The 26,748-nt window shown below is 41.4% G+C and overlaps 1 protein-coding gene across 2 annotated transcripts in view; it reads left to right on the top strand.

The window, feature by feature from the left end:
* The window catches only part of LOC136871993 (multiple epidermal growth factor-like domains protein 10), a 105,509-nt gene extending 79,024 nt beyond the window's left edge, over positions 1 to 26,485 (top strand). Inside the window, exons 6-7 of one of the 2 annotated variants that reach the window (XM_067145792.2) lie at positions 7,561 to 7,698; positions 26,101 to 26,485. In XM_067145792.2, the coding sequence (XP_067001893.2) occupies positions 7,561 to 7,698; positions 26,101 to 26,171 (209 nt within the window). In that variant the 3' untranslated portion in view covers positions 26,172 to 26,485. The remainder of the gene's footprint in view (positions 1 to 7,560; positions 7,699 to 26,100) is intronic. The other variant, XM_067145786.2, reaches the window with a different exon arrangement.
* Positions 26,486 to 26,748: the final 263 nt, after the last annotated feature.

The raw sequence follows: 26,748 nt of genomic DNA, 5'->3' as shown, positions 1-26,748 counted from the left end.
GTTACTTTTAGCTTAGTTTAGCTTCAGTTGGTAGTGATTGTCAATGAGTTAAGAACTAGTTATTATTTTTATTATTCATAATTAACTTACTATTTATTAATTGAAAGGTACTTTTAAATTAGTTTAGTTTCAATTGGTAGTGATCATCAATGAGTTACGAACTAATTATCGTTTGTTGCTTTTTAATTATTTAATTTAATTTAATTATTCTGTTCCGCACAAAATATTCCCGTCGTGATTTTGTGATTTACCTGTTGTAACCTGTTGATCTTAAGGGGACTGATGACTGATAATTCGTGATGTCCTTACCAAAAAAAATCGATTTTCGGAATAATTTTTTCAAAAATAAATTCCTTCTATTATAGGAAAATGGCAGAATATTTAAAGTTCCACCATTTTTAAGGGCAGTGCGAACATTTTAAAGGGCTGCTGTGTGGGTGGCTATATCACGCCCATCTCACACTGATGGCACTTTATCCCATATTTTGACAGTATTTCTCCGTTTCCGTTCGAATTTGGTTCCAAGGTTTGACAAATAACAGCAGTACGGTGTCAGCGCTTTACGATGTTCCACTCTTTACCTTATAATCTTTAATAAAAAATAACAGATGCATTCAAAACTTCAGATGCCTTTTTTTTCTCACCTTTCATTTTTTCAGTGCTTTACTTCCTGTAGTTCTTGTCGGATTGATATGAAACTTTCTGGAATTATAGTAATATCTTAACCTAATAAAACATACTTATATAAAGAATTTTATTTGTTGATTAGGAGCAACGTTACATGCATTTGATTACGACAGTACATTATGTTTCTATAGAAATTAGCAAACTAGAAATTCAAATATTTATTATGAGATACAAATTTGAGGAGAAATACATTTTTATGTAAGTTATGTTTATATTATGTATGTAAACACCATTATAAAATTTTTAAGTCATAGAACCAAAAATTGTGTCTCAGAGAACTTTTTTAAGGAACTCATATACAACTATGCCAACGGCCGTAGCTGTGTTGAAACACCAGATCCCGTGAGATCTCCGAAGTTAAGCAACATTGGGCGTGGTCAGGAGTTGGATGGGTTGCCACGCGCTGTTGGTGGGGGGGAAAAGGAATGGAGGAGCGGAAAGGATCTGGCCACCCTACCGCACGTAAACTCCGGCTCAGGAACACCTCTGCGGAGGTTCGGACCTGCCTTCGGGTAGAATACACCCGTACCTTTTATATACAAATATCAAAAAATAATAATTGAAGGAGATTGAAAACTGCTTTGAAATTTGGTATAATAGTAACTATTTATTTATTTATTTAGTTATTTATTTATTTATTTATTTATTTATTTATAATCATTATTATTTCCCTCCGGATCTACAGTATTTCTACCTTAGTGATCCTTAATGGAGAGAAATAGCATTGCCCAACCAAGGAGTACTCTAGATAAAATAATAATGTGATGATAATAATAAACATAATAATAGATAAGAGTACTCTAATAAACAAAACAACACATTAAATTAACTAACAGGTAAGTTGTATTTGCTTGTTTCATGGACTACCAGAAAGCCTTTGACTGTGTAAAGCATGAAACATTGATGGAGATTTTGAGAAATATTGGAATGGAGGAAAGAGGTCTGTGAATCATCAAGATGCTGTACGGGAATCAAACAGCGGTGTTGCGAGTTGAAGGAAAACACACCGAAGCACTCAAAATCCTGAGAGGAGTGAGGCAGGGATGCATCTTGTCACCTATACTATTTAATTTGTATTCAGAATACATATTTAGAGAAGCCTTGGAAGATATAGAAGAAGGAATTTTGATAAATGGAATGAGATTAAACAACATCCGGTATACTGATGATACAATTATATTTGCTGACACTATCCAAGAGCTACAATCACTAATGGATAGAATTGTAAGATTCAGCAGCCAATATGGGCTTGAAATAAACACCGCAAAGACAAACTCATGGTTATAAGTAAGGAAAATAGTTCCGGAATAAATTTGGTTATAAATCAAAAGAGTATAGAAAGGGTAAAACAATATTCATACCTTGGAACCATAATAAATGAAGACTGGAATTGCTCACAAAAAGTCAAGGTACGCATTGGAAAAGCAAAATGTGTGTTCCAGAAAATGAGCCACAAAAGCCACAATCTAACTTCAGGGACTAAAATCAGACTTCTGCACAGTTATGTATTTTCTGTTCTTTTATATGGTGTAGAGACATGGACCTTAAATAAAAACACAGAGAAGAAGCTAGAGGCATTTGAAACATGGCTTTATAGGCGGATCCTGAGAATATCTTGGACCCAGAGAATGACAAACGTGGAAGTAATGAGAAGAATGAACACAACACCTCAGGTGATCAAGATGGTGAAATGCCGAAAGCTGCAGTATCTGGGGACATATAATGCGCAACACAGATAGATACAACCTACTCCAAAAAATACTCCAGGGGAAAATCAACAGCAAAAGAGGTCCTGGAAGAAGACGAATATCTTGGCTTGACAATCTTAGAGGCTGGTGCAATATGTCATCAGTTGAACTGTTCCGCGCTGCCACAAACAAGACGAAAATAGCCATCATGATCGCCAACATCCGAAACGGATAGGCACCGAGAGAAGAACAGGTAAGTTAATGGAATAGTGGGCCCTCCCCCCAGTGATCACTGCGCTGAGGGTCGTGGTATTCACCCGCTATTCGATGATTACCAGAGATTCACGAGGCTGCTCGCGAATTTGGTAGGGGTTTGGTATAGAGAGGTAATTGCTCCCCCTGCAGTGCAAACTGCTGGCTGGAGCCTGCTAAAGGTTTGCGAGGCTACTCACGAAGGTAATAGTAAATTGGTATAAAGGGATAATTGCTCCCCCCGGCAGTGCTGACTGCTGGCTGGGGCCTGAAGATTAACAAAGGGGTAACTGTATAATGACTAGTAGGACCTCCCCGCCGTGATCACTGTGCGGTGGAGACAGGTGAATATCATACAGTATAATTGGCGGTTGCCATGGAATCGCGAGACTGCTCACGATAATAGAAATGGCAACTCACCACAAGGGGGTTTAGCGACCTCCTCCGCTCTTCTGGCTGAATCTCGCGAAGTTTGCAATTTGGTGTAATAGATAACATTTAATTCATGAATGTGCTCGCAAAATTTCATGCTGTTATCTGCAAAATTGTTAGAAGTTGGAAATTTCAGTCATCGCTACCCTTAAGAAGCTTTTGAGGAAATGAATGCAGAATATTTGAACTGATAACTGAGTTTTATTCTCACTTTAAGCTTAAAGCTATTACTTTCATGTCATCATGTGCCTTCTAGGATCATAAAAATATAATAAAGCTTCACAGATTAAATCATGACTTTCAAAAACAACGAGAGACGGTAAGAGGGGCGTGACGCTGCCTATTCTAGGCAACATTGTTTGGTGGTGTTTGTTTATTTTCTACAGTTCAGCGCTTTACCATTGAACTATCAGACTTCAACTCTGAAAAAATAACTACGGTTCCCTTTATAGCTTCCTGTGACCAATTTCCACACTCTGTGAATGTATAAAGGAAGTATATATGCTTCTTAAATGTTGGTTGCTTATTGCATAGTCCCTCAATCTTTTTAGTACTTCAATTTAAAAAAAACTGAAAATGAACTAAATATTCAGATCCCAGTAGAAGATTACCCTATTCTTCAATACACGTCGAAGGAATTAAACAGCACGAAGAAACGTTTTGACACGAAAAGATCGCCCCCAAAACATTGTACTGTGGTACAAGTGCTTTTACATCGCACCGACACAGATAGGTCTTCTGGCGACGACGGGACAGGAAAGGTCTAGGAGGGGGGAAGGAAGCGGTCATGGCCTTAATTAAGGTACAGCCTCAGCATTTTTCTGGTGTGAAAATGGAAAACTACGAAAAACCATATTGAGGGCTGCCGACAGAGGGGTTCGAACCCACTATCTCCGGAATACTGGATACTTGCCGCACTTAAGCGACTGCAGCTATCGAGCTCGGTACTTAATTTGTATCCGACTACATGGATAAATGGTTAGCATATTGGCCTTTGGTCTAAGGGGTCGTGGATTCGATTTCTGGGCGGTTCTAGGATTTCAACTTTCATTGGCTAATTTTTCTGGCTCGGGGACTGGGAATTTGAGCCTTCTTTAATATTAGAATTCATCGTAGAGACGACCCCATCCTCACAAACGCGCAGGTTACCTATACAGAGTCAAATCGAAAGACCTGCACCAGGTCACGCCGGAGTGGTGCTGGTGGTGGTGATATTTGTTTTAAGAGGAAGTACAACTGCGCAAACATCCTCTATACAACACTAATCAGAGGGAAAATATGGAAGGAGTACGACACTTCGAAAAATGGCCATAGGAAGGCAAGGATCACGAAGGGCGTGAAAATGAAAAACTCCCTAGGCCTCGCAAAACCATCATCTTCGGGGTCGGAAAAGAACAAGAGTTGACCAAGAAAGGTCGGTAGTAAAGATGAAAGTGAGGGGCACCGTTGTTGCTAACCCACGCTCCCAAATTGAGAGCCGGTGGGGCCCCCTTTAGTCACATCCTACGACAGGTAGGGGATACCGTGGAGGGGGACCTCCCCGGAGGCCGTGTTATTTTTTTAAAAAAGTTTAGTAAACATCGAAAATATCCCACAAAAAATCAGTTTCGTTGGAAGATTATGGAGCTCCTGAACGCATCAACGGACTTTTCGATTCACTTCACTTAGAGAGAGTCTGGTAAATGATTTTTCAGAAAAGTTTGTTAAAAACAAGCAGATAATAATTTATTACTTTTAAGGTCATGACAAGTTAAGACCACAATTATGAACTCAGATTGTATTAAATATGAGGTGCCTATTTGATAGTTTAGTGCCTTTTTCGGCTCTTTTGAGTGTTGTCGGTATTTTCTGCTGTTATTTATATATTAATATTAAACCATGGAAGGAAAAGAAAGTATGATTCCAATGTACTGTGTTAATAATAAAGAACACAATTTCATTTTAACTTAATAGATGAAAAATACATTTACATTAGCGATATTTTAATATTACACACATTCCTGTTGAAAACTAACTCCACAAGCCAAATGCTTGAGAAGGTTGCCAGGTCCCGTTCTTGCTACGTAAGATAAAGTGGTGGTGGTGATTATTGTTTTAAGAGAAAGAACAACGTGGTGACCATCTTCTAGTAACACTAATCAGAAGTAAAATGGAAGAGGTCTGAAACTTCGAAAAATGAAGTTATCGGCAAAAGAAAGGAGAGGGCCACGAAAAGCGTGAAAATAATCAAGTCGCTAAGGTCCGAAAACCCAATACCGTCGGGGTCGGAAAAGCACAAGCGTTCAAGTGAATTCGGGTATGAAAGATAAGAGAGAGGAACCTGAGACAAATAAATGGAAGCAACACCAGACTCAGCTAAGGGAACCGTGGTCGCTAACCCACGCTTCCAAGTTGAGATCCCCTGTACCCCTTCTTAGTCGCCTCGTACGACAGACAGGGTATACCGTTGATGTTATTCTATCACCCCCACCCACAGGGGGACGTAAGATTAAGCAAAAATGAAATGGCGTATGGCTTTTAGCGCCAGGAGTGTCCAAGGACATGTTCGGCCCGCCTTGTGCAGGTTTTTTATTTGACTCCCATAGGCGACCTGCGTGTCGTTATGAGGATGAAATTATGATGAAGAAGACATACATCCAGTCCTCGTGCCAGGTAAATTAACCAATGACGGTTAAAATTCCCGACCCTGCCGGGAATCGAAGCCGAGACCCTTGTGACTAAAGGCGAGCACGCTAACCATTTAGCCATGGAGTAAGATTATGTAGTAAAATGGGATTCAGATGTGCATTAAGGCGGCACTCTGGTGATAAAAATCGATATTTTGGTCATTTTGATTATTTTTAATGACTGAAATTGAAAGGATTGAGTTTCTTTCTTTCTTGTCACGAAGTTATTCCGCTGAATTCAAACAACTTATCACTGTAATAATGCTTTGGTTGCCAATTGTAATTTTACATTTAGGCCTAAATCCCGTTTTTCTCCCATAATATTCTGCCAAATGTAACAAAATTTGTATGGTATATGTCTGTGTCTGTTAGGTCATCAGCCCAGAGGCTGGTTGGATCCTCAAATAGCACCACCAAAGGTTATGCGGTTATAAGGAAACCGCAAAAACCAATGGCAGCACCAAAATGAGGCGTACTAGGCAAGACGAGGAGTGCGGTAGTTTGCCATTGCTTTCCTCACTGGGTCAGAAAGTGCTATTACAGCACGACTGACCCTATGAGCAACACCTTTCATAACACTCTGATGCACTAGTCGTGCTCTGAATGTCATTACTCAGCACCACCCATACCCCAGCTGTATTAAGAAACGTGCACATGGAAATTTTTATTGCAGAATTTCTTCAAGTAGTAGGGATTTTTAAGTTCAAAATTGTAGAACGTAAATATTACGCAAACTTTAGTACGATATATTATCTCCTTATATAAATTATGTACAGAAAAATCGATACGTAGTGCTTTTAAAAGAAGTACTCATATTATCTACCTAATTACGAATTTACATTAACATGTTAATTAAATTTCATGAACAATGGAATTTAAAATTTCAAAAATTATTTTGGAAAACTATTAATTGTATATGAAAGAAATGTTCCTGATATATCTACTTTTATGTAGGTGACATTCCCACAAGGTTTCGTGAAAATCCATGCGTTAGGTAAAATATCTTTTTATCTCCGGAGTATCGCCTTAAAGTGACTTACATTAAACCATTTTTATTATTTTAGGGCCCATTCTTGTCATTATAAATGCCTATTTTAATTATTTTACTGCATATTTCCTCATTTTTACGTGCTTATTTGCCTGCCTATTTTAATTATTTTACTGCATATTTCCTAAATTTTGAGTGCTTATTTGCCTGCCTATTTTAATTATTTTACTGCATATTTCCTAAATTTTAAGTGTTTATTTGCCTGCCTATTTCAATTATTTTACTGCATATTTCCTAAATTTTAAGTGCTTATTTGCCTGCCTATTTAATTATTTCACTGCATATTTCCTAAATTTTAAGTGCTTATTTGCCTGCCTATTTTAATTATTTTACTGCCTATTTCCTAAATTTTAAGTGCTTATTTGCCTGCCTATTTTTATTATTTTACTGCCTATTTCCTAAATATTAAGTGCTTATTTGCCTGCCTATTTTAATTATTTTATTGACTATTTCCTAAATTTTAAGTGCTTATTTGCCTGCATATTTTAATTATTTTACTACATATTTCCTAAATTTTAAGTGCTTATTTGCCTGCCTATTTAATTATTTTACTACATATTTCCTAAATTTTAAGTGCTTATTTGCCTGCCTATTTTAGCCAAAATAAATTCCTAAACTTTTGGGCTCTAGTAATAATGTTCTTCATTGAAGGGTATGTTATTGTTATAGGCTTATGATTTTCAAGGACAGAAAATTGTATCCGTAATGAACCCTTTTCTTCTTTGAGCTTATCCCTTCCATTGGATACGCCCCTAGCTTACAACTAACAAATAACTCTTGATTGCAGCCAAGTTGGGTGAGAAGTGTGATAAACACTATCAGATCTGCTCCCTGAGGAGAACTAACACAACCGGTGTGGAGTGCGACGACAAGAAATGTAAATGCAAGAAAGGATACAAGGCCAGCGATGACAAATACTCCTGCAGTAAGTATGACTCACTTTACTCTGGTCAAAGCTGGTTATACCATCTACCGGTAAAAACTAAGCTAAGCCTCTGTATACCAATCAGTCATATACAGAATGTAACAATAAAGTGCAATCAAACTTTCAGAACAGATTTCTCACACGAAGAAGAAGAAAATTTGGCTGTACCTCATTGTTACACACTGCATATCCTAGAGCAGTGGTATTCAAAGTGTGGTTCTCGTACCACTAGAGGTACGGGGGGTCATCTCAAGGGGTACGCAAATTTATCGTAGCTCCTAACTATTTTCGGTGAGCAGTGCAGAAAAGAGTTGAACCAGCTCATTTTCAATAAAATATTATCTTGATTTAATGTTTCTGTCTACCACTGCACAGAGTCACCTTTCTGAACTATTAATTCTAAAATACACTCCAGGAAAGTGAAAAACGAACACCATGAATTCGTCGACCCAGCAGAGGGAAATTTTACTGACACACTCTTCAGGGCGTAGACAACACACGATCACACCGACAAAACCATAAGCAGTGACGAATGTAGTCCTGCGGAACGGCCTGCCATGCAGTTTACACCTGGTGCCTCAATTGGGCCAGATTTCCTGCCAGTCGTGCAAACCACGCAAGATGACGTTTCATGAGGTCCCAAACATGCTCAATGGGTGACAGATCTGAGGATCGTACTGGACAGGGCAGTTGACGTACACTTTGGAGAACACATTGGGTAGCACAGGATACATGTGCACTGTCCTGTTGTAAAAGCACATCGCCTTGTTAGTGCATGAACGGTAGCAAGACGAGTTAATGATGGTTTGGATGTACTGTGTACTGTTCAATGTTCCCTCGACGATATCCAGAGGAGAACGGCCAGTGTAGGATATGGCTCCCCACAGCATGATGAAGGATGTTGGCCCTATGTGCCTCCGTCGTATACACTCCAGACGTTGGCGCTCACCTGAACGAGCCACACACGCGTACGGTCATCATTGGTACTAAGGCAAAAGCGACTCTCATCACCGAAGACGACACGTTTCCATTCGTCCTTTCATAAGCGTCTATCGCGACACCACTGGAGGCTGACTGCTCGATGTTGTGGCATGAGTGGAAGACGCCCTGACGGCACACAGGATCGTAGCCCTGCTTCACGAACACGGTTGTGAATGGTCCTCGCCGATACATCCGGAGCAACAGTGTCTCTAATTTGTTGTGAAGTCCCCGTGCGATCCAATACGGAATTTCATAATATGCGACGGTTTTGGCGTGCATCTGTGCGTCGCCGCAGTCCGGACCCAGGCCGACGGGCATGTATACCTTCTGCTGAGCACTGGCGACAACATCGATGCACTCTGGAGACTTTTCGCCCCACGTGTTGCCTAATTCTGCGGCACGACCACCCGGCCTCACGCAGGCCCACTATACGCCCTTGCTCACACTCCGTGTATTGCACAAGCGTTCGCGTACACGCTGTCGCGGCATGCTAACGATGTTGCAAACACACACAGAGCTCTGTATGCCACGGCAGACTGGCTGCCACCGGCTCTGGAGGTGACCAATTGTTGCGCAGCTTGCAACAATCCACGGCTGATAACGCGGTTCCTGGTGGGTTCGCAGCGTTGCGCGTTTGATCATCGCATGCACTGCCCTGTCGTAGTGTGCCGTGCAAATATAGCAGGCCTTATTCACTTGCGTCAAGGTGTTCCTTTTTCAGTTTCTGGGAGTATATGTCAGTTTGTACCTCTCTTAACCCTTTGGCACTCAGCCTATATGCAGGTGTTTGCTCGAAGACACTCAGACCAATTTTTGTGATTTTCCAAAGCAAATTACAAAAATTCAACACGTAAAGAGTTTAACACACATTAAAATAAAATTAATCACACTAATACAGGAAACTATGAGCACTTCAGAAATGAATATACCTTGGACGTATTGTTATTGGTTAAGCCCAAAAAAAAAAATATTACATTTCGAAAATAAATTTAAAAATAAATTATTGTTTTCAATGACAGAAAAATTAGACATTGTTGCGTCTTCCTTCTTTACTCTTAGACGTGGATGAAAGAACATTTAATTCTGAATAATTTGATATCAATATGATGTGTGTGCTGCAATTCACTCATGAAGGATTGCACAAAGTTATTCAGTGTACATGTAACGGTCATCGATGTCAGGGTCTCGCGGTCCGATGCACGATGAGCAGTTACGACCGTGTCACTTCCCACATAACGGGAATCACTTTCGGCAAAAGAAGGTCATTATTACTGTCTAAATCATCTGAAAATTCATGGATATCGGCCTCATTCGGCCTTGAATATGGCCTAGCCATTACTATAAAAAGATGACGCAAGCACGTGCAACAACGGAGTTATGAAAAGGAGTAAAATTGCAGTTTACGAAGTGCATCGGACACACGATATACCAAAGAAACGAAATAAACTTCATAAGCCAATCAAAACAGATCCACGCAATAACAACTTCAAATAACCACAACATAAACATTCACGGTCAACGGATTTCATTTGTCGAAAATAAAAATATTTTGTAGGGCTGGTGGATATATCTGTTGAGTTAAACACAAATTCAACGCTTTAATGTACCGTCACGATCAACTGTTACGATTTAACAGGTACGAAAAATGACCAAAATCCGTAAATAAGACAGAGCCGATGGATCGGCGCCGTGAGCGTTTTCGCCATAACCTCTCGCACCGATAGATCGGCGCCGTGAGCGTTTTCGCCATAACCTCTCGCACCGATAGATCGGCGCCGTGAGCGTTTTCGCCATAACCTCTCGCGCCGATAGATCGGCGCCGTGAGCGTTTTCGCCATAACCTCTCGCACCGATAGATCGGCGCCGTGAGCGTTTTCGCCATAACCTCTCGCGCCGATAGATCGGCGCCGTGAGCGTTTTCGCCATAACCTCTCGCACCGATAGATCGGCGCCGTGAGCGTTTTCGCCATAACCTCTCGCGCCGATAGATCGGCGCCGTGAGCGTTTTCGCCATAACCTCTCGCGCCGATAGATCGGCGCCGTGAGCGTTTTCGCCATAACCTCTCGCACCGATAGATCGGCGCCGTGAGCGTTTTCGCCATAACCTCTCGCACCGATAGATCGGCGCCGTGAGCGTTTTCGCCATAACCTCTCGCGCCGATAGATCGGCGCCGTAAGCGTTTTCGCCATAACCTCTCGCACCGATAGATCGGCGCCGTGAGCGTTTTCGCCATAACCTCTCGCGCCGATAGATCGGCGCCGTGAGCGTTTTCGCCATAACCTCTCGCACCAATAGATCGGCGCCGTGAGCGTGTTCGCCATAACCTCTCGCACTGATAGATCGGCGCCGTGAGCGTTTTCGCCATAACCTCTCGCGCCGATAGATCGGCGCCGTGAGCGTTTTCGCCATAACCTCTCGCGCCGATAGATCGGCGCCGTGAGCGTTTTCGCCATAACCTCTCGCACCGATAGATCGGCGCCGTGAGTGTTTTCGCCATAACCTCTCGCGCCGATAGATCGGCGCCGTAAGCGTTTTCGCCATAACCTCTCGCGCCGATCGGCGCGCTGAGTGCGAAAGGGTTAAGTTCTTAACAACTCTGTAAATGTTAGGATGTGGAAACCCAAATAACCCATCTCTGTGCAGGAATGTCTGCATTCTTAAGTCAACCCTCTTCTTGCTCAGTTCGTTTTCGGCGATTACTCTTATTTCATTATGTGTGATATGTAGCCAAACAATGTCCGTTATTTTGATGCCGGAAAAGGTATTGTGGACGATATCCCTAGATATAAAGAAAAAAGTCTGACCATACAACAGGAGAAGACTCGAATGGTCGGATAATTGGGCTATCATTAAGCACTGCAAATGACAGGAACAGTTCTTCAGCCAATGCTCACCACCCAGTTTTGGGCTTATTCAGTAAAGTTTACTCCGAAGAGGTTACGAGTTTTCTTTTGTCCAGCGACTATATATATAGAATACACTGTTATTTTCGGGGAACAGGATGGTGCAGCTGCTTATCTGCTTTCCTATCATCCCGGAGACCGTGGTTTGATTCCCGCTGTTGCTGGGGTGGGATTTTCAGTTGAAAATACCGTGGTGTCAGGGAGGGCCACAACTCTTTCATGCCTCAATGCATGCAGAAACCCTGTTCAAGCGTGAAAACTGTGAAAGATGATGATTATAGTGAATATTATTTGTCATTCAGCAACAATCATTTGTTATTTCTGGTATAATCGCAGTATACTCGTATTCGGGGGTACGGAGGTAAAACCATTCTATTTCGGGCCTACGCCTACAAAAAAGTTTAAGTACCACTGCCCTAGACCACTCTGCAGGTGTCCCTGAACTTAATACTGTGTTTCAAATAATTCTGTTAAGCCATTTACCCGTGTCCAGACAAATATCTAGACAGACAAAAATTGAACCACAACAAACTTTCAACTTCTTGTACACCTGCGCCTAATCTGAGGTAAATGTGGAGTATGAGGCCAAACCTTGAAATATATAAAGTTATTGTTTATGTATATAGATATTCTAGAATTCATCGAAGCCTTGTCACATATTAACTGCCTTGTTTCACACACATATTTCATATGTTTGTGCTTTTACCAGATATGAGTACGTACCCAGAGGATAAAGTTCCTATAAAAGCAACAAAACTCAGAGATCGTGAAATAAAAGGCATATATGCCCAGCGTTCATACTGTGTTCTCTGATAACATTCTCCTATATCCGGAAGATGATAAACACACAAGAAACAGTAATGAGCGCGAGATTTCTTGATATTTCTAGAATTGGTATCTGAGTATTGTTGTGACCCTTATAGTTTAGTTAGTTGCAAAGTGAAGAATCAATGAAACAACCAATGATTCTGTACGTATGTTTGTGAAAGAGTATGTTATAACATCCTGTTCACCTTACACTTGTACTTTGTTAAAAGGGCATCAGTCTGCTTATTATAAACCACATTAGAAAGGTATTACAACATTAAATCGTACATTCATCTGTGATATACTATAGATACATGAAATATTTTAAAAGAATTTTAAGATGGTCACCTTTAAAGTAAGTGACTGTGCAAGCGGCATGCCTGGGAAGTACTTCGTTTAGAAGACGTAGTTGAAAAATGGTATCAGATTTCCGTATATGAAAATCAAACTATCATAAATGTGTCTCTCGGTCATGGCCATCCATTAACGGTTGTTAACGTCAGATGACCGCCAACCATAAGCGTTGCCTACGCTATAATACAAGGCCTTGAAATGCACTCGTGGAAACGGGTTGCTTCCTAGTTCACCATTCAGCCGCTAGGATCGCGGTCTTGCCCCCTTGTATTCGGATGGCCGTATATGTCAATAAGTAAAGTATATCCTAAATAAAAAGAACTGAATGTTTTTGCGAGTATTCACAGTACTTTCTTTACAGAGCGGTGCTGCATTGGCTTGCATATGTCATTGAAGTTTCAAAACTTTCCTTCTGAGGGGCTTCTTATCAAGTTTCAAAACTTTCTCTCTTCTACTTGAGTGGCCCAAAGCAATGTTGTCTAACAGAGGTCTCAGAAATTTTCATAGTAGAAAAAGAGGTGCTTTTTCGCCTTTACACTTTCCACATTTAATTTCACTGTTGAACATGTCTTTCGAAAAAATAAACGTACACCTTTTACTAACTCTCTTCGGGACAAGTACTGCGTAACGGAGGTGACAAATTCCGTCGTTCACTGCAGAAGTGCCACAGATGATTTTCGGTATCTGAGGGCTCCTCGATCTTGAAAACGAATAAGACACAATGTTGGACTTTGAGTAGCTGGAGAACAGGTTCTAAACAGCCTTTACAGTCTGTTTTTTCTTTTGCCACACGAACCATAATGTCATTGTATTCCGCTTGGCGTCTTAGCTGAAGAAGAGCTCGATGTCATATTTCGTTAGGTTCCTCATCAATACATAATGCAAATGTATACTTATGAGGTATTTTACGCAGGCCACAGTGGACTGGGTAGTCAAGATCTATGCCTGATACATTTCTCTCATGATTCTTTTTTACTTTCTCTGAATGCATTTTAAGTTTCTTGATATATGACAGGAAATCATTAATTAACCAACTGAGGAGTTCATCTTCAGTACTAAAAGATGCTTTTTTTTTGCTAGTGACTTTATATCGCACCGACACAGATAGGTATTATGGCGACGATGGGATAGGAAAGGCCTAGGAGTTGGAACGAAGTGGCTGTGGCCTTAATTAAGGTACAGCCCCAGCATTTGCCTGGTGTCAAAATGTGAAACCACAGAAAACCACCTTCAGGGCTGCCGACAGTGGGATTCGAACCCACTATCTCCCGGATGCAAGCTCACAGCCGTGCGCCCCTAACCGTACGACCAACTCGCCCGGTTAAAAGATGCTCGTTTGTTCTCATTCCTGAATATGTCCCATGTGAGGTGTTGCAGGCGTTATGCGCACTGAACAATTTAATAAAATGCTCCATAAAACAAATGGCTTATTTTAAACTGTATTTTATGCTCTCGGGACAAAACTACCTCCATACTTTACAAACCAGAGATTGTTTCAGGGTAAAAAACAATATTTTTAGCTCTTGCTACATTCATTTTCGTGAAATATGTCGGGCAAATTATTTTCCTCGTTGGTTTCCTAATTTAAGATTTCTGAGTTTGAAGATGCCTCTCAAATGATTGCCGGTCACGGTAGCATAGTTTAAAAAAAGTCCAGTGACAAATTTTGGGATCGCCCGATTCTTAAAAAAATGACGTAACTCGGATCAGAACTTAGGAACAGAGGCCTACTTCGATCAGCTTGAAGTCGTATCTCATGCGTAATACTTCATCTGTATAATGTTTCGAACATTGAACATTCACTGGAAACTTGTGAAACGAAATTCCACTACCTTTAATTTCTCGTGAATAAACCATGACTGGAACTGCGAATGCTCAACATCAGACGAATACATAATACATTCACAACCAACCCAGTTAATGCACACGTTTAAAGGCGCGAGCCTGGTAGACAGGGGGCAAGATAGCGATCCTAGCGGCCCGGCATTGAACTTCAGTGTAACCACTTCCATAGCGTTTTACGGGCTCTATTTCCAGGCCTTGTATTATAACGTAGGCAACGCCATAAGACGTAACCTTCACGGTTGCTAGGTAACATTGTCTGGTCACTCATCCGTACTTTACATGACAGCCTACACGGTTGCTACGGTATGGTTACACTTCCTTCACACCTATTTTCTTTACAAACACTATTCTATAACACACATTTTCGGATCTCCCCCCCCCCCCAGCTCTATTTATGTCTAAAGTGTTATGATACTTCTGAAATAGGCGGTGAGAATGACTGTGTGTGTGACCTTACTCGTCACGACAGCGAGCGACAGCAGCGGTTAGGGACGCGTATACTGACTGAGACAAAACAGGCTTATGTGGAAGAAGATCATTTTGGCTATATTGTGTATTTTGTCAGCTTCATTACCGACGCCGCATCGTACGATCTCCATGGTGTCATCGAAAAACTCGCCATTGAATGGGCAAGTCACAAAATAACGCAACTACCTAATCACTCATGTAAAAAAAGTTCTGGAGTTTCCTGTCAACTGTACCAAACGAATGTAAAGATTTTTAAATGAATCAAATTTATACCGGCAAATGCGAACACCATACAGCAACAAAGTTAAAAATCGGTATGCATAATTTACAAACACATGGAAATGAACAGACATACGAAATACCTTTGCACAAATTCCCGCACCAGGACATACTTTGTTATAACTAGCTGTGCGAGTACCAACAATTACACACACACACTAATCTCGACAATGATATTTTCGATTTGCGCGACTTCAGAGCCAAGTTTTTGGAGATGGAAGTAAGGATTGTTTCCGCTAAAAGATCTTCAATGCTAGAAACAGCACACTGCCCCGCGAATAGCTACAAGCACATGTAGTGCTCTTAGAATGGAACCTGACTTAGTAATGTTTTTTCATAAAGTCTGCAGCAAGCTGAACGTGGAGAAATGTCTACAAGAGGTGTTGGAAATGGTTGCAAAGAATGAATTTCATTATTGTTACGTACTGACTTACAAATTATTATAAAATTTGATATTTTGATCCAGCTTTTCAATGCAATTGTTGACCAGCACTTAAATCATTTAAAAATAAGTTTAGTCGTGTTCTGTTTGGGATATTCAGGTACATGTTTCGACCTTATTGTGGTCGTCGTAGGCCTATAAGATTATTAAAACATTAGAAACACCTCTTAAAAACTATAATGAATGGACAGTTAAACAATGAATGAAATGATAAGTGAGCTATTATTGCGTTGGAAATGACCCTCATGGGCCTCAGATGAAAGACGCCGCATCATAACACGTCTAACTCACTCGGAAACGGTAAGCTTATGGCGCATCGTCTCACAAGAATTGACAATTTGCTTGTGCATGCTCTACAAGACTGGAGTAAACAACTGACTTACGTGTCATCAGAGATAGCAATCCATCGGACTTGGATTGGGTGGCCACAAAATGCGTACTCCTTTGTATATCCAACTATAACCGAAAGAGACATTCAAAATCACTCGCATGTGACAGCTTTAATGTGCTGAAATGAATCGCATGTGCCGTCTAAAAGTCAACGGAACGTCTTCTACTAAGAAAACAGGTATATATGCTAGAAGAAACTATCTGTAATTCGTTCCACAGAGCCAGCGTGGACGAGCATTTGGGCCTATTAAGCAGCAATCCATCACGCCTGGCCAAATCAAATTTAGGCTGACTTGATTCTGTATCGTAACTCCACGTACCATGATGGTTTACCTCAGCTCCAGGCGATTATTGTGTAAATTCAGTATTTTATCTCCGTTAAGTGCGGCTTTGTTCGAAAATAATGCATGCGAGTTAATTGATGATCTGTGCATCGGTTGAGGAACCATTAATAGAATGGCGACTTGGACATGCATCTTACCCCAGTCATCTGTTCAGACTCAAAGTCATAGACTCCCCAAATTTTACCTCTGACCCCAATCAAGAAGCAGACCTCAACCGTACAATTTTAGGATGCACTAGATACAAACCACAAGTGACCAACTTATATCAAACGCTTATACAACTGAAAGTTCCACTTCCCACTTCCGTTTCGTCGTTGTTCAGCAGCTATGACATCCGTATATATCAAGCAATAGCCAAATTTTTAAGTGAAGCTAATTCAACATTCTGATAAGTTTGTTCTGTAGTCTGTAGTTAAACTGTTCTCATCCAACCAAAGTTCCTGTACCGTGGCTTTCCATCACCAATTAGTCATAATGCCATGAACGGTCCCATGTTGTAAAGATGTTGCTCTTTGACTTTCCTGTTTTCTAAATGTACAGAGCTGGCAGCATGGTCTTACGGACCAAATGCCAAAAAAAAAAAAATTAATAGAATGCTTCTTTACGAGGATAGTCTTCTGGTTGGAGACATTGCACCCACTGCAAGTGATATGGGTAACGTCCTTCCTCGTTCGACACACTCCAGTCATGAGGACACTTGATCGTCTGTTGCTATTCTTTTCATTCTGGTACCTGGATTGTCTTCAAAACGAACAAAAATACGTTCGTCATCGTCCGGTGTGACCCCTTTCGAATGCGCGAATAAACAGTGATCTCAAGCGTCATTCGATGGCTGCAAATGTTGGGTGATTTGGAAGGCGACTCCAGGTGCCTAGCGTCTGTAGTGCTTCTATCTGAACAATCATGCATTAACAACGTTTCTGGCATATGCTTATGCTGGAAGTTACCATCGTCCTCAGTGTTGCCAACTCATAATCGTATTCAGTCACCAACTTCATGAAAAAAGTCGCTATATTGTCGCTAAACGAAACGTTAAAAGTCCCTAGAAATGTCGCTAAATGTGCATATCCTATATTGTTTCTTACACTACATAATAAACCCAAATTGAACTTACCAATTCTGCGTCTGAAAATGTTTACACATCTTACTTTACGTGTGTAAACGTCACTTATAATTTCCTAAATTAACCACTGACACAACTGACACTCATCTCGCGATAACGACAGCAATATATCACATATCCTCGATACATGAATACTTCACTATTACAAATCTCAAATCTAGTCAACAGTTTCAATTGATTTGCTATTGGACTCCCCTGATTATGTGATGACACGTAGGCGGAAACGCTGTGTCGTTGCAGCAAGATCTCAAAACAAAAGAGGATTTCCCGATTTTATTGAGAAAACAATGATTTTTATAAATTGTAATATAAGAATGTTTCTAAAATTGAAAACAAGTTGAAGTGGCTAGTTCAGGGTGCGAAATCACTGGGGGAGGGGGGGGGGGGGAAGAGAGGCTTCTCCCCACCACACCGATGATTTTATGTTAAAGGTTTCTTCCCACTTCGTTCCTTCATTATAAAATACTGAGGGAAATCTAGAACACATATTACGTAAATTAATGTATTTTATTGTGCGTATTTTCATAAAAACATCTGTAATACACATGATATAGAAATAATAGAACGACTCTCAGACTTTGAGCAATAAAACTACGTAGCGGCGGCAGCCTATTGTTCATCTTTCACTCTGGCAAGTCGATCTGAAACCCAGGAATGACTTTCCAATGTTTATCATTCTTGTTATAACAACAAAATTGGAACAAAGCGATTTAAAATTTGCATTTTTCTGGGGGAGAGAGTAAATTACTTACTTACATCCCCTCCTCCCCGACGGGTATTGGCTGAAATAAACACTAGTAGTTAAGCCCTATGATCCTTCTACCCCCTCCCCCAATTTATTTCTGATTTCGCACCCTGGACTAGTTTTTTCATCAAATGGATATTTTCCCGAAGTGGCTACATCTCGCTAGTCGCTAAAATGCAGTGGAGACTGAAGCTGGGTGTTGCACCAATTTTTTTATGTCACATTTTTATGAGAAGCTCGTTAAGTAATGACCTCCATTCCTATTAAAACTGAAATATATCCGGTAATTAAAACACAGAAAACAAGAGGCTAATTATATAGTATAAGTACAGTTATTCTTACCTTTCTTGAACTGAGAATTTGCCCTCCTGGTTTTCATTGATACAAAATGTTGGTAATATTGTGGGTGGACTGGTATGGCGTACTCTTTTGTGAGAGGAAAGTAGGCATGAAGTCATCTTCTCAGAGTGGTGCAATCTAGCGGGGACATGAGTTGTTACTAGACAGGGGGCTTGCTGGTCCTGTGCAACACCCAACACGAGCGCGCTACCTAATGCTACGTACAGGCTTAAGCTTACTGCTTGGGAGTTGCCGTAGGAAAGCAAATCCCTGTGTTTGATTCGAAACCGGCAGCGTTTATTGGTCCATTATGAAGCATTAGTACCTCGAACGACCAAAGATAGTGGATTTTAACATACTTTAGAATATATTTTAGGTTTATTAAATAAAAAATGACAAATGACGTGTAAAATGTTTGGGAGTTGTGCAACACTGCAACAGTACCACGCACCTCCTCTGCAAAAATGTATGTTTTGTCGTCAGAAGTATCTGAACGTCGCTAGATAGCGGCAAAGTCGTCGAGTTGGCAACACTGATCAACCTACTCTTAGGGTACATTTATGCTGCAGCCTGGCTGCTGGCACATCGCCAAGCCTCGCTGCTCGATGTTAGGCGATGATGAAACAAACCAATGGATCTCAATCGGTGCTTTCACCCTGGAGCCCGGCTTATAGCTGCGCTGCTGGCTGTTATCCTCGCCACATCCATGTAGTATACTATTCAAAAGAATACTATTAAATTACGAAACGAAGCATTTGTAACTTCATTCCTCAATCAACTCCCGCAGTAGAAATGCACTGGAAAATCCAGGCGAGGCATTTTAACACTTTTTATCACACATTCAGTACACCAACTTATTTTAAGATACACCCGTTAAAAATATTTGAATTTATTCCGCACTTCAAAGGCTTCAGGTGGAGCTGCATTATTTCTCCTCGAGAGGTAGCTCTTGGAAGTACGTCTTCGTAGTCTAAGTGTTCAGCCCCTCTATACCTATAATCAAATTATGCAAAATACAAACATCCTTAACTATCAGTTCCGCTGTTTTGAATTTTCGACTACACCTGAGAGCTTCCCAGCAGCGTGCGCGCGGAACTGCTGCAGGGTAAAAGCTCCATGGCGAACAGCCTGGCTATAGCCAGCAGCGAGGGGCTAGGGCGAGCATCCAAGTGCCAGCAGCGTGCGCGCGGAACTGCTGCAGGGTAAAAGCTCCATGGCGAACAGCCTGGCTATAGCCAGCAGCGAGGGGCTAGGGCGAGCATCCAAGTGCCAGCAGCGTGCGCGCGGAACTGCTGCAGGGTAAAAGCTCCATGGCGAACAGCCTGGCTATAGCCAGCAGCGAGGGGCTAGGGCGAGCATCCAAGTGCCAGCAGCGTGCGCGCGGAACTGCTGCAGGGTAAAAGCTCCATGGCGAACAGCCTGGCTATAGCCAGCAGCGAGGGGCTAGGGCGAGCATCCAAGTGCCAGCAGCGTGCGCGCGGAACTGCTGCAGGGTAAAAGCTCCATGGCGAACAGCCTGGCTATAGCCAGCAGCGAGGGGCTAGGGCGAGCATCCAAGTGCCAGCAGCGTGCGCGCGGAACTGCTGCAGGGTAAAAGCTCCATGGCGAACAGCCTGGCTATAGCCAGCAGCGAGGGGCTAGGGCGAGCATCCAGGTGCCAGCAGCGAAGCTGCGGCATAAACGTAGTGAAGTTACGCCTGTTTCCACTCCGTTCTTAACACGCTGTACACCGTTTGCTTCATAGGCAGAACACCTCAAGATAGAGATCAGACACATTTATCTTATCGCAGTCTCCGGTTACATTGGTTTGTTTACGGTAATCTCACTCCTCCAAGACAGTCGACATGCAGATAACCAGTCACATCACATGCTATCGCAATATCTCTCTCAGCACTTACAAGATTACAGGCCTTTCATAGAGTTACGAAATGCGTTATCACAAAACAAGCGTGTTTACTGGGTTATTATCGTGTTATTCGGGATCATCCCAGTTTCTATAAGAGTTGTCACATGTCCCCACAAGACTCCGCTGGGACAGATGTTTGGCCCAATGTTATTTAGATTATTATTTTTAGGGGCTACCTGGCCGAGGCGGTAAAGGCGTGCTCGCTTCGCCCGGAAGGACGTGGGTTCGAATCCCCGTCAGGAAGTCGTAAAATTTAAGAAGTGAGATTTCCACTTCCGAAGGTGCATATGGCTCTGAGGTTCACTCAGCCTACACCAAAAATGAGTACCAGGTTAATTCCTGGGGGCAAAGGCGGCCGAGCGTAGAGCTAACCACTCTACCCCATCAAGTGCCGAGGTTACGGGTAGTGGAAGCCTTTACCTTCCACCCCTCCAAGGGCCTTCATGGCGTGTACGGAGAAGACTTTGCTTTGCTATTATTATTTTTAATTTAATTTTCCAACATAATAAATGCGATGATGTATTGGGGGAACATATACCTGTTGTTGTTGTTGTTGTTGTTGTTGTTGTTGTTGTTGTTGGGTCATCAGTCCATATACTGGTTGATGCATCCCTACATGCCACCCTATCCTGTGCTAACTTTTTCATTTCTGCATAACTGTTGCATCTTACATCTACTCTAATTTACTTGTCATATTACCACAAACAAACATGTAAATTCACCCCTATACAGAACGATGTCACTGTATAATAAATTACATCCTCTGATTATAGATTTATTTCGAAATAAGAAATCCGAATTTTTGAAATCTTGTAAGCATTTATTACACATAATTAGCTAGCTGAATGATGCCATACTGCCTGTTTTTTGTTTTATTTTTATTCTTCTCTTTATTGTATTCTTTATTTTTATCACTGCTGTTATACTGTAGTTAGGTAACTCTTTATTTCATGCTCTATTTTGTGATTATCTTATTTCTTGTATTTTTCTAATTATATTTTATAAGATTAGGGTTATGAGCAAACATTGTAATTGGGCTGACGCCTGCATATTCGCATACAAGAAATAAATAAATAAATAAATAAATAAATAAATAAATAAATAAATAAATAAATAAAGAAAGAAAGAAAGAAAGAAAGAAAGAAATATTCATAACTTGGTCTACCTCTGCCGTTCTTACCGCTTACACTGCCATTAAAAATTAATTGAACAAGACCTGGGTGTCTTACGATGTGGCCTATCATTCTGGCTCTTCTTTTCGTCAAAATCGCCATATCATTCTCCTCTCATCAAGTTGATTCAGTATCCCTTCATTTGTGATTCGATCTGTCCGTCTCACCTTCAGTATCCTTATGTAACACCACATTTCAAAGGCTTCTATTCTCTTTCTTTCTGAGCTAATTATCGTCCATGTTTCACTTCCATACAATGCCACGCTGCAGACAAAAGTCTTCAAAAACGTCTTTCTAATTCCTACATCAATGTTCGAAGTGAGCAAGTGTCTTTTCTTAAGAAAGAACTTCCTTGATTGTGTTGGTCTGCAGTTTGTGTCCTCCTTACTTCCGCCATCATTAAGTTATTCTACTACCCAAGTAACAATATTAATCTACTATACTTCCCGTAATACTTCACTTCCTAATCTAATAATTCCTGCATCACCTGACTTCAATCGACTACACTCCATTACACCTGTTTTGGATTTATTTATTTTCATCTTGTACTCCTTCTCCAAGACTGTGTCCATACCATTCATCAGTTTCTGCAGATCTTCTGCAGACTCATATAGAATAAGAATATGATCGCCAATCTTAGAGTTTTGATTTCCTCTCCTTGGATTGTGATTCCTTTTCCACATCCCTCTTTGATTTCCTTTACCGGTTGTTCTCTATAAACATAGAAAACAGGAGAGGGGACTAACTTCTGCCTTTTTTCATTCCTTTCTGGATTGCTGCTGTTTTTTCATAGTCTTCGATGCTTATCACTGCGGACTGATTTTGTACAGATTGCAGATAATACTTATTTCTCGGTATATGATCCCGACCACCTTCAGAATCTCAAACAGCTTCGTCCAATCAACATTACAAAATGCCTTTTTTAGATCTGCGAATGCCACTACATTAAGGAAATAACTTAGAGAATTAGAGTAGTTGAAGAGTTATCTTGTCCTGTAATGATTAAGAGGGGATTGTCCCGCAGGGCAGTATTATTGGACCTTTATGTTTTCTTATATATACATAATATGAGTGGAGATCTGGAATCACAGATAAGGATACTCGTATTTGCGGAGAGAGAGTAGTAAATGAGTTGCAGGATTGTGAGCGAGTGCAGGGGAACTTAAACAATGTAGTGAGATGGACAGCAGACAGTGGTATGAATGCAAATGGGATGAAAAGTCAAGTGGTGAGTTTCAACAAGAGAAAAAATTCTCTCTGTTTTAATTATTGTGTTGATGTTGTGACAGTACCTCTTGGGGAACAATGTAAGTATCTAGGAGTTAATATAAGAAATGATCTTAATTGCTGCAATCATATTAAAGAGGTAGTGGTTATGAGAGTATTTAGGGGATGTAGTAAGGATGTAAAGGCGAGGGCGTATACTGTAAGTCTCTGGTAAGACCGCAGTTAGAGTATGGTTCCTGTGTATGGGATCCTCACCAACTACTTGATACGAGAACAAGAAACAATCCAAAGAAAAGAAGCACAATTTGTTCTGGGAGATTTCCGACAAAGGAGTAGCGTTACTAAAACGTAGCAAACTTTGGGCTGGGAAGGCTTGGGATGAAAGGGACGAGATGCTCGACTATGCGTTATGTTTCGAGCTGTCAGTGGTGAGTTGGCGTGGAATGATATAAGTAGAATAATAACCATAAGTGGAGCTTTTAAAAGTAGGAAAGATCATAATATGAAGGTAAAGCTGGAATTCAAGAGGACAGATTGGAGCAATTATTCATTTATAGTACGAGGAGTAAGGGATTGGAATAAACTATCAAGCGAAATGTTAAACAAATTTCCAAGGTCTTTGAAAATACTTAAAATAAAGCTAGCTAAACAATAAATAAATAAATAAACATATGAGGTAAATTGATAGGGAATCTGCCACCTAGGCGACGGCCCTAAATTTAGATGATTGATTGATTGATTGATTGATTGATTGATTGATTGATTGATTGATTGATTGATTGATTGATTGATTGATTGATTGATTGATTGATTGATTGATTGATTGATTGATTGATTGATTGATTGATTGATTGATTGATTGATTGATTGATTGATTGATTGATTGATTGATTGATTGATTGATTGATTGATTGATTGATTGATTGATTGATTGATTGATATAGTCTTGTAATATCATACAGTATTATGTATAATTAAGTATACAATTGTTAGATTATGGGATAATAATACTAAAATGTTTTTGACAGATATTTATTCTATGACATAAGCCATCATTATATGAGTACTAGATGCACATGGCATGGCATTGTGGGAGGTGTCCCAGTTTTCAGTTTGAGTAATCGGGTAGGTTTAATAATACAGTATTTTTGTCCATATTCATTCGTAGAAAACATTTCTGAGATTCTTTTTTTTTTCTTTTTAGGGGCCAAACATCGAAGGTCATCGGCCCTTTCTGAGATATTGAAGCATGGTCTATAAAATGCATATGACGAATTGTGGACTCATTTTCTAGGCAACAATACAAATCCGTATTTGTTCTTCGGAGATACTCATTCTGGCATTCGTTCAAAGTGTTTCAGATACAAACTTTATATAAAAACTACACTAGTGTCCAAAACTTAAGCATAAGTTAAGAGCAAGCAGGGCAACAGGAAATAGACCGCAAATCGCACGACATATGCACTACCAACCTTACGTGTACGCTCTGTTTAGGAAAGGAGTGTTCCCTGCTTTGACTAGCGGCATAACCGCAAGGTAAACACACCCAATGCCTGCTCCCCCCCCCCCCCCGCCCGCCCATATTTCCTCAGTCGTGTTTACCCTGTTATAGTGTGCGGAGTATAGCCTCGTGGTGAACGTGACAACACAAGGGCAGAACGTCACCATTTGGACCCCGTTTTGCAGGGTAGTATACTCGGCCGTCTGGAAGCAGGCCAGACACAGACCGAAGTCGCCGTATCCTTGAATGTGCCACGAAGTGTCATTTCCAGGCTTTGGAGACGATTTTGAGACACAGGAGATGTTAGTCGTAGGTCAGTACCAGGTCGACCAAGGGTAACCACCCCACAGCAGGACTGATATCTGTTCTTAACCGCCCGACGAAATCGGAGTGCACCTGCAAGACAGATGTCGGCGGAGCTTGCAGCCGTCTCAGAGGTTGCCGTTTCCTGGCAACTGTGTACCGGAGGCTGAGAACAGCAGGGCTGTTTGCCTGAAGTCCAGCGATGTGCGTCCCGCTCACTGCAGCACAAAGACGGGCCCGTTTACTGTGGAGCCGTCAACATCGAAACTGGACCATGAATGAATGGAGGCATGTGCTCTTCACAAATGAATCCCGCTTCAGTTTGCAGAACGATTCCAGCCGCACATTAATCTGGAGAGAACCGGGTAGCCGATACAACCACAGGAACATCGTGGAACAGGACAAGTAGGGTGGTGGTGGTGGTGGTGGTGGTGGTGGCGTCATGATGTGTTGCGGCATCATGTTGAATGGCCGTACAGACCTGCACATCTTCATGGGTGGTCCGAGGAACACTGTTATCGCTCGGAGAAACAGGGATGAGGTACTGAGACCGCATGTTCGACTCTTCAGAGGTACGGTTGTTCCAGACTTCCTGTTAATGGACGATAATGCCCGACCACACCGCGCTGCTCTGGTAGATGAATTTCTGGCTGGGGAAGACATTCATCGCATGGATTGCCCAGCGAGGTCTTCGGATCTGAATCCTATATAACATGCCTGGGATGTATTAGGGAGGCGAATTGCATCCTATCAGCCTCCACCAAGGACCCTCCAAGACCTTCGCATTGCCCTTTCGGAGGAATGAGATCGACTGTTACAAGAGCTCTTGGACCATCTGATAGAGAGCATGCCACGTCGCTGCAAAGCATGTGTGACCGTTAGGGGTAACCATACACCCTATTAACAGCATATTTTGTTGTGGAAGACATTGCCAAGTTTTGTTAGTTGTTGTCAAAGGTGTACCTTAGCTATCAGAATCTTTCTGACACTGGTTTTTTGGACAAGCTGTGTGACATATGGTGTGTGATTCAGCCTCCGTTTGTTCAGAAATCCGCCTGACATTCCTATCAGGCGGTATGGCCTCGTTTAGTGATTATGCTTAACTTTTGGACACTAGTGAATATCATTCATTAGTAACAACACGCGAAAAAAATCAGTTATTTTCGTTTTCCCAAAAATGTGCATATTTTGACTCATGCCCTTTTAACAAATCATGACAATAAACACTTACAGATATGGTAAAACTTACTAATATTAACCGATCTTTTTCAGATTCATCAACCACCATCGCTGCCGCCATATCGACTACAATTCTGGCGCTGATATCTCGAGTAATGTCGTGAAGTTTTGCTGAGAAATCGCAGATCAATCATCTTCATTTTTTATTGTATAATAAGTTGTAAAGAACACATGGATTTGTAAATATAGTAGAAACTAAGTAATGTTAACATCAAGAAGGCAAGTAAATTAGACTTTCCATGGTTGTAAAAATTGTTATTTAATTTTTGTTTGTAGAAAATTACGGGTCCGCCTCTGTGGTGTAGTGGTTAGTGTGATTAGCTGCCACCCCCGGAGGCCCGGGTTCGATTCCCGGCTCTGCCACGAAATTTGAAAAGTGGTACGAGGGCTGGAACGGGGTCCACTCAGCCTCGGGAGGACAACTGAGTAGAGATGGGTTCGATTCCCACCTCAGCCATCCTGGAAGTGGTTTTCCGTGGTTTCCCACTTCTCCTCCAGGCAAATGTCGGGCTGGTACCTAACTTAAGGCCACGGCCACTCCCTTCCAATCTTCCCATCCCCCACCTACACCCCTGTTCAGCATAGCAGGTGAGGCCGCCTGGGCGAGGTACTGGTCATCCTCCCCAGTTGTATCCCCCGACCCGATGTCTGAAGCTCCAGGACACTGCCCTGGAGGCGGTA

This window comes from Anabrus simplex, chromosome 1 (genome assembly GCF_040414725.1).
Source record: "Anabrus simplex isolate iqAnaSimp1 chromosome 1, ASM4041472v1, whole genome shotgun sequence".
In the NCBI taxonomy this organism is placed as follows: domain Eukaryota; kingdom Metazoa; phylum Arthropoda; class Insecta; order Orthoptera; family Tettigoniidae; genus Anabrus; species Anabrus simplex.
The sequence above is the reverse complement of the archived record's forward strand: the minus strand, read 5'-3'. Positions and strand labels throughout refer to the sequence as shown.